An 18,198-nucleotide genomic window follows, 5' to 3' on the forward strand; every position below is an offset into this window, starting at 1 on the left:
CGAGAGACAGTGGACTTGATGACAGAATGTGTCTTTGCTGCACAGCCTCACGCACAATCACGTGAGCGGGGTTTGCTGTCACTACTAGTAAAAGGCACAAAGACAGTTTACAGTAATACCAGGCCTGGGGGATTTTTAAATGTATACACCAGATTTGTTTCCATGCCGAAAGTTCACCATACATTGTTTTTTCGACCAACAGGATGATTTGAACCATGGTACCTCACTACCATTTGCTCAACCTTTTAGACTATGATAACTCACTCACTGGCAAGAGCTGGTTGGCAGGTTCAGGAGACTTTGCTTTTTGATATCACAACCTCAAGCGGAAAACTTTTGCCCCATTTCCACTTTGCGGCATGAAAGTGACTTTGAGGTACTGTGATAATAAACACTTTATCGCTTGCGGTACCGTGCGGAAGTGTACCTAACCCCCGCAGCCCAGCAAGGACGTCCACGGTAAAGTGGAATCGGATGTGCTGACTCACTCCAATAACGACTGCTATTTGTTTTCTTTATCTTTCGTCTGGAGAGATGAAATAAAAGCAGCGACTGAGGCTGGGCAGGGCAACTGGGCAAAGACAGACTGGCTCCTACTGTGGTCATAAGCTCAATGGCTTCCAAATAGCCAAAATGCTAAGTGTGTGTGTGTGTGTGTGTGTGTTTGCAGATGCATTTGTCAGTCTCTATGTCTGTGTGTGTGTGTGTGTGTGTGTGTGTGTATGTGTGTGTTTATGTGTGTGTGCATGAGTGCATGAGTGTGTGTGTGTGTGTGTGTGTGTGTGTGTGTGTGTGTGTGTGTGTGTGTGTGTGTGTGTGTTTGTGTGTGTGTGTGTGTGTGTGTGTGTGTGTGTGTGTGTGTGTGTGTGTGTGTGTGTGTGTGTGTGTGTGTGTGTGTGTGTGTGTGTGTGTGTGTGTGTGTGTGTGTATGTGTGTGTGTGTGTGTGTGTGTGTGTGTGTGTGTGTGTGGGTGTGTGTGCGCGTGTGTATGTGTGTGTGAATGTGTGTGTGTGCGTGTTGGGGACCCTGCCAATTTGAAATGGCTCAGCCGGTGACCAGTTGTCTGGACACCTGTCCCAACCATTGTTCCTCATATCAAATCAACGCATGGCACCAACACCGGCCAAGCTGACAGCTGCTCGTCTCCAGTCTGTTCAAAATGCCATTCACCTCCTCACCGCTCCACACTCTAAACAACCACCACAATGCACTCAATAAAGTCACTATCTGTGCTCTGAAAAAGCATAGAGGAAATCAAGTATATGACCTTGGTATTGCACCGTCTTCCTGTCTGACAGGAGAGCTGTCGGAGAACGAAAACAAATGCATGAATAAATAGAAGTCATTGCCACCAGCTGGGACCCCTCGACATCTGAAGCATGTTGCCATTGTAGTCTCATATTCGGCTCAGGGATCGTAATGAATACAGTGGTGTTTAGGGGGGCTTTGTCGCAGAGTAGTCTGGTGGGTGTCTGGTAATTGGGTTGCTCAGTGAGTGTGGATAAGCCACAAGATTGGATCCTGTGTTGTTTAATGAGAGCTGGAGCCCTGTGCACCTGAGGCCTCTCTCTGTCTTATCAGAGGCCCCCAGCAACCCGCCCCCCCCCCCACACACACACACACACACACAGCATCCCCTCCCGCTTACACAGCATGGGCCGTGCTAATCCCTCGCACAATAAAAACATATGCTGTCTCCTGGCGAACACACTGTCCCTGCTCACTCTTTCTCTCTGTCTTTCTATCTTTCACTACTCAGTCTGTCTTTCTCTCTGTCTGTCTCTCTTTCTCTACTCAGTCTGTCTTTCTCTCTGTCTGTCTATCTTTCACTACTCAGTCTGTCTTTCTTTGTCTGGGCATGTACCTCTGAATCTGTCTGTCTGTTATCTCTCTCTATCACACAATTACACACAGGCGCATCTCTCTGGATGGCTCTGTGTTTGTCTATCTGTCTGTGTCTACATGCCCCGATGAAAGACTATCTATCTTTGCCCTTTTTTAATCTCCCACCAACATACACATGTACCATAACAGTATATATAGACAGAAAACACATACATTCAGAGACACATACAGACTAAATCCTCCCCTCTCAAATCCCCATGAACCACCCAGGGCCAGGTGATGACCTTGAACCCAGCAGCCGAGCGCCTGCAAATAAGAGGGATGAGGACAGACAGCTATAGAAACAAGGATCACCGGATAACAAAGACCACAGCGCCGTCCTGTTGTAAACGACAACATGTGTATTTATATTTGGCTCACCTCAAATCCTCCATCCTTCCATCCAGCGTCTCCTCAATGCCGGTGAGAATGCCGGCGAGAAGCGGTTCATCGCAAACCACCAACAAAAATGAACTCATCAACTCGAGTTTGTTCGTACACTTCACTTTACCTCACTTCACAGCCTTAGTAACAGTGTCTGTACTGTGGCTGGGCATAGATTCAATAACAAATCCATCCAAAAGTGATTAAGTGGTTTGTTGAAGTTAGTGGCTAGGTAAGTGACTCACCTCCTTCGGTATATTAGTCACTTGGGAGGTCGTAAATCTCCTGTCGCCCGGTGCAGTCCCACTGTGAAATCAGAATGAACCGCACCAAAGAGCCGGGAGCCTGTCAGTGGCCAGGGACCACCCCTTTCAATCAGACACACCACTTATCTTGCTGCCTCTGTGTGTGTGTGTTTGTGTGTGTGTGTGTGTGTGTGTGTGTGTGTGTGTGTTTGTGTGTGTGTGTGTGTGTGTGTTTGTGTGTGTTTGTGTGTATGTGTGTGTGTGTGTGTGTGTGTGTGTGTGTGTGTGTGTGTGTTTGTGTGTGTGTGTGTGTGTGTGTGTGTGTGTGTGTGTGTGTGTGTGTGTGTGTGTGTGTGCAGGGACGGACTGGCCATCGGGCATACCGGGCGTTTGCCCGCTGGGCCGGGGTGCAATATGGGCCGATGTTCCCGAATTTTAATTTTTTATTTTTTTCCCCATATAATGGTCTGACCGGCTGGCCCACGAAATTAGTTCATCAGCGGCCCTACTGACACTGGGCTGGCCCAATCACATCCCCTGGGCTGACCCAACACAAACCCCTTTCGATTTGGACATGCCTACATAATGCATTAGGACGGTAAACAGCGTGGCCCATGGCCTTGACATGCTTGACACGCGCACTCTAGTCTGCGGCCCATTGGCCGTCTTCTTGAGTGACTAGGGTCTCGTCCAATCATATCAGCAAACACTTTCTACCTTTAGCTAAACTTTGCCATCAGCTCCCGTGGATGACAGTGCTGGTGGCTACAGCCAGGGAGATACGATACAACGACCTACGGTAAGCTTACTGATCATGAATTAAAACGTCTCTAAAATATGTTTGACTTAGAACCTATGTTCTATGGCCAAGTTCGTTTGCATAGCTAAATACAAGACAAGTCTGTAGCTGTTGCTAGCCCTCAGCCTACTGTACTCTGAAACAGCCAGCCGTTAGCCTACACTCTATGTTGTGTGTTTGAGTGGTGCGCGGTGCCATGTCAATTGTTCCGAAAGCCCAGTATTCCCAAACCCTGGTATTCCGAAAATATGCCAATTTGTCCAGATACCGAATTATGATAGCCCGTTATACGCTCCAGTTTTCCCGTCCCCCCCGAAGTTCAGGGGCGTAGTTCAAACGTTAATGCCACCTCATCAAGCGCGTTTCCTACAGGAGGAAATAGACTCCCTTCTAGAAAAGGGAGCAATACAGCCTGTCCTCTCGGAGACGAGAACAGGGGGTTCTTCAGTCGCTATTTTCATGGAAAATATCGACCGATCTTATACCTCCGTATTCTGAACAAAGCTTTAAAGTGTATGATGTGTATTGCATTTAGATTAATTAAGACCACCACCTTAACACACAAACTCTTGTTGAACTCATACAGTAGTAGGTTCAGTGACGTGCGGTGAGACAGCTGTCTTCTGGAGCTTCTGCGAGCCCGTGAATCAGTGTTTCGTTGGAATCATGATGTAACGTTGTTGTAGCGGGAATACAGCAATGCTATTTGTATTTTCTAATTGGCAGGTCATATGTATGATTCTAGACTTCGCTAAGCACTGAAGCGACTGAAACGGTGAATTTTGATCACATTCAGCGAAGTTAACAGGTAAAACGGGAGAAAAATAGGGCGTCTTTAGGCCGTCCTGCCTAAAAGTAGGGCGTCCCGTTTCTTCTTATTTTTTAGTAGACTATAGGGCAGACGCCCTGCTAGCTATAAGCCTGATTGGTGTAGACATTCGAGATTAAAAAGGTGTGTTATCGAATTTAGTGGGTGGGCCGGTCTGGTTCAAAATGCCCGGGCCGATTTTTTGTCCCAGTCCGCCCCTGTGTGTGTGTGTTTGTGTGTGCTTGTCTGTTTGTGTGTGTGTGTTTGTGTGTGTTTGTCTGTTTGTGTGTGTGTGTGTGTGAGAGTGTGTGTGTGTGTGTGTGTGTGTGTGTGTGTGTGTGTGTGTGTGTGTGTGTGTGTGTGTGTGTGTGTGTGTGTGTGTGTGTGTGCGGGTACGTGTGTTTTTGTGTGTAATATAGTTGGTATTGGTGTGGAAATACATGGCTACGGTTCAGTATAGTTAGAGCATAACGGGTTACACTCAGGCCAAGTAGCCAGAGTCAGCTATCATTATTATTTAAAGTCAGATTTCGCTGAAAAGAAAGATAGAGAAATGGAAGAAGGGAGAAGAGGGAATGGAGAAAGAGAAAAAGTAGGAGCAAGAGACATGGACTGACTGATACATTGAGGAACTTGTAGGAAGAATAAATAGGAAGAATGGAGACGTGGAGGAAGAAAAAAACGGACAGAAGGAACACAATAGTTTGGATGGAGACGGGAGGCGAGGGAGTGAGAGTGTGAGGGACAAAGAGACAGAAACGAATAGAGAAAAGACGAGCGAAACAGGGACAGGATCAGGGGGATGAGTGTAAGAGAGAAAGGGACGCGAGGGTGAAAAGAGCAGGGCCTGTGCAGTGATCGTGACTGACAGCTTTATCTCATGCATATGCACTCAATGGGGCCCTCCACTCAGCCATTTACCCACTCATTCCACCCAGCCAGCGCAGGACCAGCATACAATTACACTGTCTCCAACCGGACGGGGATCTAGCATACTAGTGTATACACACACACACATTAGCACACACACACACATACACACACACACACACACACACACACACACGCACACACGCACACACACACACGCAGACACATAACACATTCGTATGAATCCATATACATATACGTAAGTACATGTATGTAAATATAAAAGGAGAGAGAAAGAGATGGGGGAAGATGTGATCAAGTTCAAAGGCTCTGTCTTTCATTAAACTTTTACAACCAAAGCCAATTAAATGCCTTGGGAGGAGGGGGGGGGGGTGTTCTAATATAACTTTCCACTAACACTGACTCACACTGATTATCAAAGCGTTGAAAACCTTTGTTTTGAGTGCCGCCAGGCCCAGAAAATCCCTTGTATTGTTTTGACTGAGACAACCCCATTCATAAAAAGTCTATGAATTTAAGATGCAAGACTGAAGTGTGACATTGTTTCAAAAGACACCAGTGAGTGAGGGATTGCCTTTGGCCTTTCAACACTCCAGGCTTGATAACTGTAACGCTCACATCTTTTAAGGAATTTCCAAAGAACCCAGTGGTGTTAGCAAGTACGCACTCCTACACTTGGCAGTAGTGCCGTTGAGTTATCAGGAAGAGGAGGAAGAGATTGACAGTAGATAAAACCTACCTGGAGACCGAGAGTCCATGAAAGAGAAGTAGGAAAAAGGAAAAGGGTTAGAGGGAGACAGAGAGAGAGAGAGAAAGAAATATAGAGGCTGTTGTTATTGTTATTGTTGTTGTTGTTTGAAAAGAATGATTATTCTATCCTGCTATAGAAAAATAAATGCCTGTTGGAGTACTAGAAGTGTGTGTACTTTCTGAAGTGTGTGTGAGTTATGCCGGCAGGTAAGTGTCACAAACCAGCACTGAGCTGTGGTCGGGATCAAAAGCCCTCGGGGGGCACTCTGTCATCTCACACTCTCGTGTCAACGCTCAGAACTGTCAGCCGAACGGCTTTGACAAATATAACACTATTTCTGATACTCTCTACCATACTGTAACGCTCGCTGGATGGATGGACTTTCATGATGAGATGACATGACAGGTTTGATTTATCAAAAGGCTCTCTTGATTGAGTTGTTTTATGAACTGTCAGGCGAACGGCCTTGACAAATATAACACTATTTCTGATACTCTCTACCATACTGTAACGCTCGCTGGATGGATGGACTTTCATGATGAGATGACAGGACAGGTTTGATTTATCAAAAGGCTTGCTTGATTGAGCTGGGTTTTTTTTATGATAATGGTAGTAGAAGTGATCACGATTATGTTTATGAGAGAGGAGGGAGGCCACACTAAGAGAGGGACAGGCATAGAATTTTTAGATGTGTGTTTAGATGTTTGTGGGTGTGCGTATGGGTATATGCGTGTGTGTGTGTGTGTGTGTGTGTGTGTGTGTGTGTGTGTGTGTGTGTGTGTGTGTGTGAGTGTGTGTGTGTGTGTGTTTGTGTGTGTGAGAGAGAGAGAGTAAGAGAGAGAGTGAGAGAGAGAGCGAGAGAGAGTGTGTGTGTGTGTGTGTGTGAGAGAGAGAGAGAGAGCGTGATAGACAGAGATAGAGGGAGAGAGAGAGAGAGTGAGTGAGCGATTGAGTGAGAGAGTGTGTGTGTGTGTGTGTGTGTGTGTGTGTGTGTGTGTTAGAGAGAGAGAGAGAGAAAGAGTAAGTGAGTGAGTGAGAGTGGGTGTGTAGAATATGTGTTTGTGGGTGCAGGTGTGTGTATGCGTGAAGGTTCAGATATCTGCTGATAATGGCATTCCCAGACTCCTTCCCTACCTAATCTCTGTATTGTAAGTGACACCTACCCTACCTCATCTCTGTATTGTGCGTGTCTGAGACTCCTTCCCTACCTCATCTCTGTATTGTGCATGTCTGAGACACCTTCCCTACCTCACCTCTGTATTGTGCGTGTCTGAGACCCCTTCCCTACCTCACCTCTGTATTGTGCGTGTCTGAGACCCCTACCCTACCTCATCTCTGTATTGTGCGTGTCTGAGACCCCTACCCTACCTCATCTCTGTATTGTGCGTGTCTGAGACCCCTACCCTACCTCATCTCTGTATTGTGCGTGTCTGAGACCCCTACCCTACCTCATCTCTGTATTGTGCATGTCTGTCACCTCTGCAGGGACCCTCCCTCTCCATCGGCCACGGCGGGCCAGCTGAGCGTGCCCAGAATCCCAGCAGCCTGCACCGACAGGTGCAACCCACAGCCTGGTGGGATGATCCAAGCAGAGAAGCATCTAAGGAATTGTACATGGATCTAAACCAACAGCCCAGGGCAAGGCATGGGAACAGCCAGGGCCTCCTCTCTAAACAAAAGAGCCCAGGGGAATGGATTGGGTGTGCTGGGGAAAACAACAACTTGAGGTATCACTAAATCGGCTGTTGAAAGTTGTTCTTACCATAAGAACCAGACATGCAACCATAAACTATAAATAGTGCTTTCATATTCAGTTCTTTTGGCACAGAACTTGACAGCACTAGTTCATCACACTGTGTGTGGTAAGAGCGGGCTCATCTCTGTGCAGCTGGTTGTGTATGGCTTTCAGTGGGTCACATGGTCAGTGGAGGCTCATGGGACATGTTTTTCCAAATACACCGCTGTATTCAGTACTGGCTATTCACGAGTTGGTTGTGTAAACTGTATTGTTATTGCCAGTATTTTGTGACACACTGTAACTTGGTCTGTTTGTCTACTTCATATTGAGGAGTCTCCTTTTGAGGTGATTATACTGCCATCACCTGGTCAGTGGGAGGATTTTTTTAAACAATAATTGACAATTTTCTTTAAAAAAAAATGTGCTGCATGTAATCCATGAAGATTTTAAATGTACATTCGATACTATAGATTTGCGCAGTTCTTTTTGGAATTTATAATTTGTCTTAATTAGAAGTTTTATCTGTAATAATCTGTGTCCTGTACTACAGCCATGAAAATATCACACCAGACAACTTCTGCTCTGCTATTTGTTTACATCAGGTTGTTTATTGAAAATTGTTATGCCCAGGGAAACCATCTGGTGACTAGTGAATGAATCTACCCAGACTCCATCCCACATTCACTGTACATGAAATAAAACATAACCACACATTTGAGCTGTGCACATAAGACCAACAAAACATTACCAAAAAATAGGTTGTTCCTTTTTTTTTAAGAAAAAAGAGAAAAGAAAAGAAAAACAGGAAAAAGATACACCCTGGTGATGTGGAGTAGAAACATAAAGTGTTTCACCTAGATCTACACTGAAGACTGTCATGTGAAAGAGGACCAGCAATTGAAACTTCTTTGTGGCACACTTTTTAATGCATGTGTTTATACGTGTGTCGGTGTTAGGAATGCTAAGGGCTAAGAATATGTGGTCCTTTTTGAGTGTGTTGTGTGTGAGCTTGTGTATACAGTATATCTGATGCTCTACGCCAAACCACCTTCATGTCTTGTGTATGTGCGTCCCTGTGTGTGTGCGTCCCCGTGTGTGTGCGTCCCTGTGTGTGTGTGGATGTGTGTATGTGCGTCCCTGTGTGTGTGCGTCCCCGTGTGTGTGTGGATGTGTGTGTTTCTCTTATCCCTCTGAAACTCTTCCCACTGTGCTCTAGTCACTGAGTGGGTACAGCAGGTACCCGCTGAAGGAGTTGTGCCCGGCCGTGTCCCCGCACAGCAGTCGCCCGAAGACGAGCTGCACGTACACCTGGGACCCACGCCGCAGCTGCAGCACCACCGTCTGCGAGCCGCTGTCCTCCGAGTCCTCGCGGTTGTCCTCCCACGTGGACACTAGCGCCACGCCGTCCCTCATCAGCTGCACCATGTGGTAGAGACGCTCGCCGGCGGACCCCACGTTGGAGTAGACGTTGTAGGAGAAGGAGTAGACCCCTGTCCGGGGGGCCGTGAATGTGCCTGTGGACAGAGGAGTGGGTTACTCTGGCGTGGCAAAGCTTCATGGTGAAGATTCAGTTGTAAGGAGTACCGAAGGGGTCATTATTTCGGGGATATATTCACTAAAAATGTCTGACCCCTGGAATAATCTATGCATCCTTTCTTATCATGACAAACGTCTGCACCATCCTTAAAATTAGTTCTGTTTAAAGTGAGTCTTCTCACTAAATTTGGATAATATATATATATATAATGTGTCCAAAGTAAGTAACTGTAAGCTCAAAGAGATTCTGAGGAAGCGTTTGTCTTACCGAGAGCTGGGTTGTAGCCAAAGCCCTGGTTCAGCCTGACGTCGGTGTAGGGGATGGGGACATGGCTAGTGTAAGGCCCAAAGCACTCGGAGCCCGTTGACATCGGGGACATCCTTGCTGTGAATGCAACCTTGTTGGATGGACCTAGTTGTGTAAGGAGAGGTGAGTTTTCAGACAATGGATGGCTCAAACTTGGTGATATATTAATGCAGTGGATTGTTACTGTGCTCTGCTGTGTCTTAAATTCGCTTGATATGTTTTATCAGTTTACTGAAGAGTTTTATCAGTTTACTAAAGTGTAAAACGAAGCTAAAAAGTGTGTGATGCAAAGACCCATTTCTACTGTTGTGTCACCTCTCTTCCCTTTGAAAAAGATGGAAAAAGATGCCCTCTTTTAAAAGCATGCTTTAAGTTCAGAAAGTACACTCAAAGTGTAAGACTTGTTACTGATTAAAACTCCTATAGTTAGTAGTTGAGCTACATAATAGAGCGCAAAGACAGTGCAAATCGTACACAGTAAACTCAAGCAAATCTTAACTGTACTTTCTTTTCCTGATCTTGGAATAGACTGATTTTACAGGTCTGAGATCTCTCGCTGCATCTCTGTGGTGGTACCTGACCTGTGAGCTCATCGATCTGGCCGCTGAGGGCGGAGACGCCTTGCCAGAGGCCCACCAGGCGCATGAACACGCTCTCCTCCAGCTGGAAAGCGTCGTTAGCCACACAGCAGCAGCCGCGCTGGCGCTTGAAGGTGCAGTCGCAGTCCCAACCGCCGCAGGGCAGGTCCCCCGTCATCGTCACTTTGGAACACAGACACAGGAACCTTCAAATCACCCTACCTCGACCACAGCAGGATTTGGTTCTTGTGAATATGGAAAACAATCTGTGCTCCATTCATCCTTGCCACTTTTTACGTAATCAGTGCCCTGTGGATAAATGGTAGAAATATAGTACACCTAGTCGTGCACTCAAGGCGGCCTTGAGGGGTCTCTGTTTCATATGCCAATCTTTAGCTTATACATCAATATACACATTTCTGCCACAGATAGCTAGGCTTGTTAGATGTGCACATACCCAGACAGCAGAAAACTATTTCATGGATCTAGGTACAAACTTGAGGCGCCTGCTTTGTAGGTTGGGCAACTGAATGATAAAGACGGAAGGGAGGATAGAGAGGAGAGCGTAGGGAGGGAGAGGAGCACAAAGCATTCATTCGATGACCAGAGAGGATGAGCAAACCTGCAGTCTGTCTCATGAGTTCCAAGGTGGTGCCAGCATCTGCATCCTGACTGACAAACAGCACCCCCACCAGGCACAGTACAGCTACTGCAGTCCTCATGGTTAAGACTTGTTCCGATTCACGGTGGTTCACAATGCTGAAATGATCACCCATGATAAGAGGAGTCAATTCGGAATTATTCTACAAAACTCCAAAGTGGAAATTAGTATGTTGGTATACAGTTCACGTCTATGTTTTGTGAAAGCAGTTATTGCAAATTACCACACATGTAGACATAAACGCAATATGATTCCAATTTAAAACCAAGAAAACTCATTTCATTTGTCAATATGACATACAAACCTCTGCAGAAAATGTCAAGAACTCATACATGTCACATACATCTTTGTGCGCAGAGCCTTTGCAAATACTGAATGGGTATTCTTATGGAATATAAAAAGATAGAAAAACATCTAAACATTTTAACATTATGTCAATTTTAACTTTGAACTTTAAGCTATGCACTAAGATCAATATCCTTAAGCCCACAATACAAAAAGCTTATCATTTAACCAGGACTGTCTTTGTGAAGTACCTTTATATGTATTTTTCTCTTATCTATCTCTACTTACAAGGATGGCCAGCGAAGACTCCTGCCAGCCAGTGAGAGTGTATCAGGATCAGGCTGTGTGCAGGATGAGGATTTAGCAGTGGGAGTTTTATGCAGGGGGTGGTGTCACGCTGGGCTATTGAAGATCTTGAACACACCCCAGCGCCATCAGATGGTGAGAACTGGTGCACGGGTAAGTAGGACACTCACCTTGGACGCTCTGACAGGTTAACACCCACACACACACACACACACACACACACACACACACACACACACACACACACACACACACACACACACACACACACACACACATAATCACCTAGATCCTAATGATAGAAGTGACAGAGTATCCTGGGTGTGAGCATCTAAAAAGCACTGAAAGGCCATTTGTCCCTGAATAATAACTGATCCTCCTGACACCTGGATCCTGTTCCCTGTGTCTCAGAGGACAGTGCTATCTTTGTGCAGCATTGAGTTGCACCGGTCAAAAAGGCTCACCTGATAGGGCTGCCATGTTGATGCTGATTCTCCCAACCCCGGTTCCAGTGATCGGATGTTTTGTTTTCGTTCCCGACACACAGATGGATATCAGCCTTTTACTTTTCATATTTTCTTTCCCTAATGTGATTTGTGCTACCTGCCAGTCTCTAGAGGGAAGACCTAGTTCACTGAGCGATTCTGAAAAGTTTTTTTATTTTTTTGTTTTCAAATTAAACACCTGTGAGATATGAAATTACAAAAATAACCCACATGTTACTGGTCAACCTGTTCTTTATTAGTATATACCAGCTATGCATAATATTACATAATCTTCCAAAATAATGTCAAATCATCCATTGACAATGGCCCTGTCCATTTCGCTCTTTGGATGCTATTATTTAACAGGCTCGTGTTAGACACTTCATGTCACGACACAGAGCTAGAAAAAGGTCATGTTTAATTGGCACAAAAGGCAGCAACAATCAATTTTAATTGAAATAAAGTTTAAATCTGAATAGTCAAGACAACCTGTTCCCATGTCTTGTTAGATGCTGTGTTTTGAGGGGGCTCTGCAGGGACGCAGTGTCATAGATCATACGGATGGCTCTTGGTGATGTCATGTTTATGAAGACTCATGAAGAGTTCATGTCATTTTTGTTTGGCTCATTTTTCCTTGCCTTTGGGCTATGGGTCATCATGGTGTCATTGACCGAATTCTACTGGTCAGATCAGCTGAGTGCTGTTTTGTTACAAGTGTCGCAGAGTCTGAGCCCATGGCTCACTCCAGAGGAGCTGCTGAGCCGGACATTGATATGAAACCCCGTCTGATCTCACAAAGATCCACACCATTATTAAGGATACAACCATGTGTGAAAAGAGCTGCTGTTAGAGGGTTTGAAAATGTTCTAGAGAGAGTAAGAGAGAAACTGTGTGTTGTCTGTGTGTGTATATCTGCATGGGTCTGACACAGAGGTGTCTAACCATGGTGCATGCTGGACCCTTTCACTCCGTATGAGAAATAATGCCTTACTGTGTTTTATTATTATTCAAACCCTACACCTAAGATTTGTTTTAAAATAGTTTCGACTTTATTGTTCAAATGACAATAGACTTCTCTTTACATAGCAGACCACTTCAGGCTATATTCTGCTCTCCATGTGATGGACTTTTTAAAGGATTTGTTTGTCAATACTCTCATGATTTGGTGTTCATTCTGCTGGGGTAAATGGAAAGGTCTCAACAAGTGCTAGTTGTAAAGGTCAAATTTTATTTTCAGAAAAAATCTCCACAACAGAGTGGTATACAACAGAAGCTCGCGGTTAAACATGAGTAAAATTGACTATGAGCATCGGAACACATTTCAGTGTACAAGACGGCAGTGATCATTTCTCATGACAGGACGACATGATACAGCAAAAGGTGTACAGGCAAGCTGAGTTTAAAGAGTGGACAGAGCTGGGACCAAGCACTCAGGCATTATGGGTCTCATAGCATAGCCTCAGAGCTGGTGGAAAGGTGTTGAAATGGGGTTTCAGTTAAACTTGTCACTTGTTTTAGAAGAAGATAAAGCATAGAATCACAGAATGTGAAGAAGGGACAAGGAGAACAGGGGTAAGAGGGCAATGGGGGTAGAAAAACAGAAATGTTCAGGGAAAGCACACAGAGTGGGGCATCGGACATGAAGCACAAATCTTCAGGCTCAGTCGGTGGCGTAGAGCAGGAAGCCGGTGAAGGTGTTGTAGTGGTTGCCGCTGTCGCACAGGAAGCAGCCGGCGGGCAGCACCACGTCCACCCTGTCCCCGGCGTTGAGCTGCACCGCCATCGTCACGCTGACACTGTCCTCTTGATCCTGCATGTTGTTCTCGCTGGGCGAGGCCAGGACGCCCTCGTTGCGTCTCAGGCGGGCACAGGCGGCCAGGGTGGCACCCGGAGAGCCGGCGTCGCTGTAGACAGTGAGGGCCAGGCTGTAGACGCCGGAGCGGGGGGCGGTGAAGACGCCACTGGAGGTGCTGTAGCCATCGCCCAGGTTGAGGATGACGACCTGGTACATGATGACAGAGTCCTCGCGGAAGGGACCCAAGCAGCGGCGGGTGTCGGTCAGAGCCACGGAGAAAGCACTGCGGCTGGCTGGAGCGCAGAGAGTTGAAATAGGAAGACAAGAAATATATCATATTCATATATCTATGCTCTCATTATGACATCATCCTCTAAAAAGAGTTTTGGCTGGCCAAAACAGTGAAGAAAGTGAAACTTAAACACGTTGGAAATGTCCATGGTTAGTTCAACTCCAAATGAAAGGTAGACTCACCGCGGAGGTTATGGAGCGCTGCCTGAGCTCTCTGCAGGTCTCTCTGCAGCTCAATGAGGCTCATGTTGAAGAAACTCTCCATTCTAGACATCTGCCTCTGCATCAAGCAGCAACCGCAGGAGGACGAGTCCAAAAGGCAGACTGCAGGCACACACAGAGACTAGTGAACAAACATCCACACTCAAGAGATGGATACAATTATAAAATGAAATTATTCATTTATTAAATTATGAATCAATTATTATGTATTCATTATTCTTCAATTTGATTTTAGTGACTTCTTTTTTCAAACTGCGCCCACTCTCTCACGATTATCAGTGGCAGGGTCGGGATCAGGTGAGTCTTTTCCGCCGGGTCCCTCCCAAGAGTATTGATTTGCAAGAGCTGCTCCCAGCAAACACAGCATCACAATGGCTGACAAAAACAACAGAATAACATTAGCTTACCAAGAGCTGAACAACTGCCAGTGACATCTTACACTCAACATATTCATGTTTGTCAGATTAAGCTCAAATAGTACCACTAATTAAAGCATATCAAATAATTCACCTAAAATGGCCTTGAAAAATGATGCAATAACATACAAGAAAACATACTCCACTACCAGAGAGAATGTTACCTCTTCTACCTCAAACTTTCCCATAACTGAACTCTATGCAAGGTGTGCTAGTCATGCTTCCTCCATCACATCTGGTTATCAGCTGATTTTAGCCCAATTCTGGGGATTGGACCCATCTAACAGTCATTTGGTGCCCAAAACAACCCCTGCCTTTCACCCCGGTGTGAGTCTGACTGGGATTCCTGGTTCAGGCTTTACCTCTCATCTTGCCGCAAGGTGGGTGATCTCTGCCGATATCTGCCGGTGATTACAACAGGTGGCTGTACTGGCTATGTGGATGCTGAACCGTCGCCTTTAAACTCCCGTACAGCTCCACCTCCTTCTGTCTCCAGGGCAGCAGGGCCGGGCCCAGAGCTGTCTTTGTGGCATTGTCTCCAGTGCAGTGCATGGGAGTCTTATGTGGGGCAGGCATTGTCCAAAAGGTGGATTGTTAAAACCAGAACCTTTTTTTCCCAAGACAGCAGGACTGAAGCATGTGGCAATATGGTTTTCAAAAAAGCCACGTGGAAGAGCTTTGAGAATGTGTTTGTGGGTGTGCTAAATACAGTACGGTGGGTTTCTCAATATGAAATGGGACACAAACAAACCATCGTAGATTGTGGTATAAAGGTCATCCATTTCTATTTCACCTTTCAAAAGCTTCATGATAATGTGTAAACCGGCACAACTACACAAATAACACATTTCTTTAAAAAGCACTTCCTCAAAGATCCAAGGTCTGTTTCTCTTGTATGTAGGCTTGATTCTGTGTTATGGAGTCCCATGGTGAATATGAGTCCCCTGACACCTGACCCAAAGACATTAAAGTAACACTATGGAGTTTCTGGAGCTACTTTCTGCTGGGCTATTCAGTAACTTTTTCAATGTCTTGCTTTGTCTTGTGTTGCACTTGCTTGATGTTTGACAGTGTTAGGAAAGTTGTTGGCAAGGTAGCCAACACAGCTATCACAACAATAACATTACAAAGAAGCCGACGCAAGAGCACTTATTACTAGCATCAATGTCCAAGCATGTTATAACAAGCTTGCTAACATCGCTAATGAGATGTCTTGCTAGCGGCTAAACTTAGCGAAACCTGTTGACATTTGCTTACTTTGTTTATGAAAAACTAGCGAGTCAACAACTTTCCTAACAGTCAAACATCAAGCAAGTGCAACACTAGACAAAGCAAGACAGAAAATAAGTTACTGAATAGTCTAGCAGAAAGTAGCCCCCCAACCTGGCAGCTCCAGAAACTCCATAGTGTTTCTTTAAATCGCATTGGCGTAAAAGATGGGGAAGGTGATTAGTATGGTGTCAAAATGGTGTCTCATCAGTGACCTTTACGACTCAGGTCCAAAATTAAATGCATCTGTTTTGATGCAAAAACATGAATGAATCTTAATAGAGAATTAGAGAAGTCATACATACAATATTTTTTATTAAACAGTACTAAAATAAAATAAAAAAATAAACAACATAGATATGGGCAAGGTTAATTGTAACATACAATACTTTGGAATATGTAATGTATCAACAAAAGTATTTAATTACCAAAAACAGTATTTCAACTTCTATCATTTTTGTGGCTGATCATAAACACAATTTTTTTTCATTCACAAATGTAAAAATGCACGTCACTAGAAGGAAACAGAAATAAATTAAACTTTCTAAAAAAGCAGTTCAGCTCAACTCTAAGTTATGTAAATATCTACAAGTTTTTATAAAAAAAAGTCTTAGTTATGATAGTCATACTCCAATACTTTGGACCATTACTTTATAGGACAGCTATTAGTTCCCTATTAGATCCGTTTTCTATCTACATTAAACAATTACCAGTTTCAAGACACAGCATATTTTGCTTTTGTGTCGAGAACATAATGTCAAAACAAACTTGAAATCCTGTATGCTTCTTTTGAAAAAAAAAAAAAAAACAGGTGGCAGAACATCAACAGCATAGGTCTGTCCTATTGGCGTTGACGGGAGAGATAACATCAGCAACCGCAAACAATAGAGGAGCATGGTGGGATATTTGGGCCATTTCCCACATGATGGAAAGGTGAGAGTGCTGGGGTTAAAAAGTAACAAAGTTTAAAAATAACATGACAGGGAATAGAGATGGGAAGTATGGAAGAAGATATTTTGTGTTATCTTCTCTTTTGGACTTAGACCAGGAGGGAATAATACAGGTGGTGAGGAGAGAGGGATAAGGAAGAGGGGGTATATTTGTCTAAGGGACCAGCAGGAACTGGGTCACTTATCAATAGAATAGAGAAACAGAGGAGAATCAGCTGAAAAGTTTGAATCTGAAATCTTACACAATCACAAGATAATATATGAAATATGAAATATGGCTCATGAGGACTTGTGTTAAAAGCATGTCAAATAACTTTTGTTAAATACTTTAATATGTTATCTCCAATACAATCAGTGCATTACATTTTAAATTCAAGAAATCCCCACCTGAAGGAAGACATACATACATGTAACACATTGAATAAATACGTATATTGTAAATGTCTCCTCAAGATCACATTAACATCTTCAACAGCCTCCCCAACTTATCTCAAATTCATTTGAAAAGCAATTGATGATCTGAGAATTAGTCATAGAAACCCTGTACAGCTAAATAACCTCATAAAATGTATGCAATGGAGATTCAAACTATGAACCAGCCTCTGCTTGCACCATAAGACCCACAAATTAATGAAGAAAATGAGTGGATAGAAAGCGCGCAGGACTAAATAATTTTAAGCTTGACGAAGATCAGGGACCTATTATTCATGTTTCCCTCATCATCACCTCATAATTACAGTTCAACTGACTGCAGATCAGATTAATGAGTCTGTGAATAGTCTAGCTCCAGCCTATTCCCTTCCTAACTGGCACCTTGGCTTAACTTGCACTTAAGCAGTGACAGTCCCGCACTTCGTTTTCTCTCTGTCGTTTTCTATTTCTTGAAAAGAAAAATAAGCAGTATTTATTGTTACACCAGGTTTTTATTGCTCTTAGCTTGATTGTTCTCTCCCTTGTACATTGCTTTGGACAAAAGCGTCTGCTAAATGACTAAATGTAAATGTAAATGTATTCAAATCTACTGACACCTTATGTTCCATCGAGGGCCCTAGGATCCTATGATGAACCTTTACTTGTTCTACCAGGCTCACATTTTATATTCATGTGTGATCACGCTTTTGCTGTTGTGGGTCCTAATGGAATAGTTTCTGATTACATATCAGATCTGCTGCTTGCATAGACCTGGACTAAAGATGCACCTTTACCCACTTGTATAACCTGGATTTTATTTAGGCAATTTTGCCAATCTTTTTATGACATTTTAGTCCACTCTGTGGCTGTGCTTATATTCATGCTTTTAGTCCATTCTGTGGTTTTATGCTTTTTGGACAATTTTAATGAGTTTAACCCCATGAGTGATTTTAACTTGTCTCTTATATGTTTGTTATGGTTGTATTTATTTATTCGTTTACTGTTCCATTTTATCTCATTCTAACCTGCTCTTTTCTTGTGTTTTATTGTTTTTACTCCATTTACTCATACATCACTTTCAGATTAGTTCTTTTCTTATCTTTTATTTCTTTAAGTTAATTTCCTTTCATTCTTATCTAAATGTAATGTCAAGCTACTCACCTCGACTGTAAAGCACTTTGATACA

General features: G+C 44.0%; 1 protein-coding gene across 1 annotated transcript; it reads right to left on the reverse strand.

The window, feature by feature from the left end:
- Nucleotides 1-13,318: 13,318 nt before the first annotated feature.
- cbln20 (cerebellin 20) lies at nt 13,319-14,751 on the reverse strand (the record flags this gene model as incomplete). Its single annotated transcript, XM_080844954.1, has 3 exons — nt 13,319-13,746; nt 13,928-14,068; nt 14,745-14,751. The coding sequence occupies 3 exons, from the start codon at nt 14,749-14,751 to the stop codon at nt 13,319-13,321; spliced, it is 576 nt and encodes a 191-aa protein (XP_080701080.1).
- Nucleotides 14,752-18,198: the final 3,447 nt, after the last annotated feature.

Source organism: Sprattus sprattus, assembly GCF_963457725.1.
Source record: "Sprattus sprattus genome assembly, chromosome: 9".
NCBI lineage: Eukaryota > Metazoa > Chordata > Actinopteri > Clupeiformes > Clupeidae > Sprattus > Sprattus sprattus.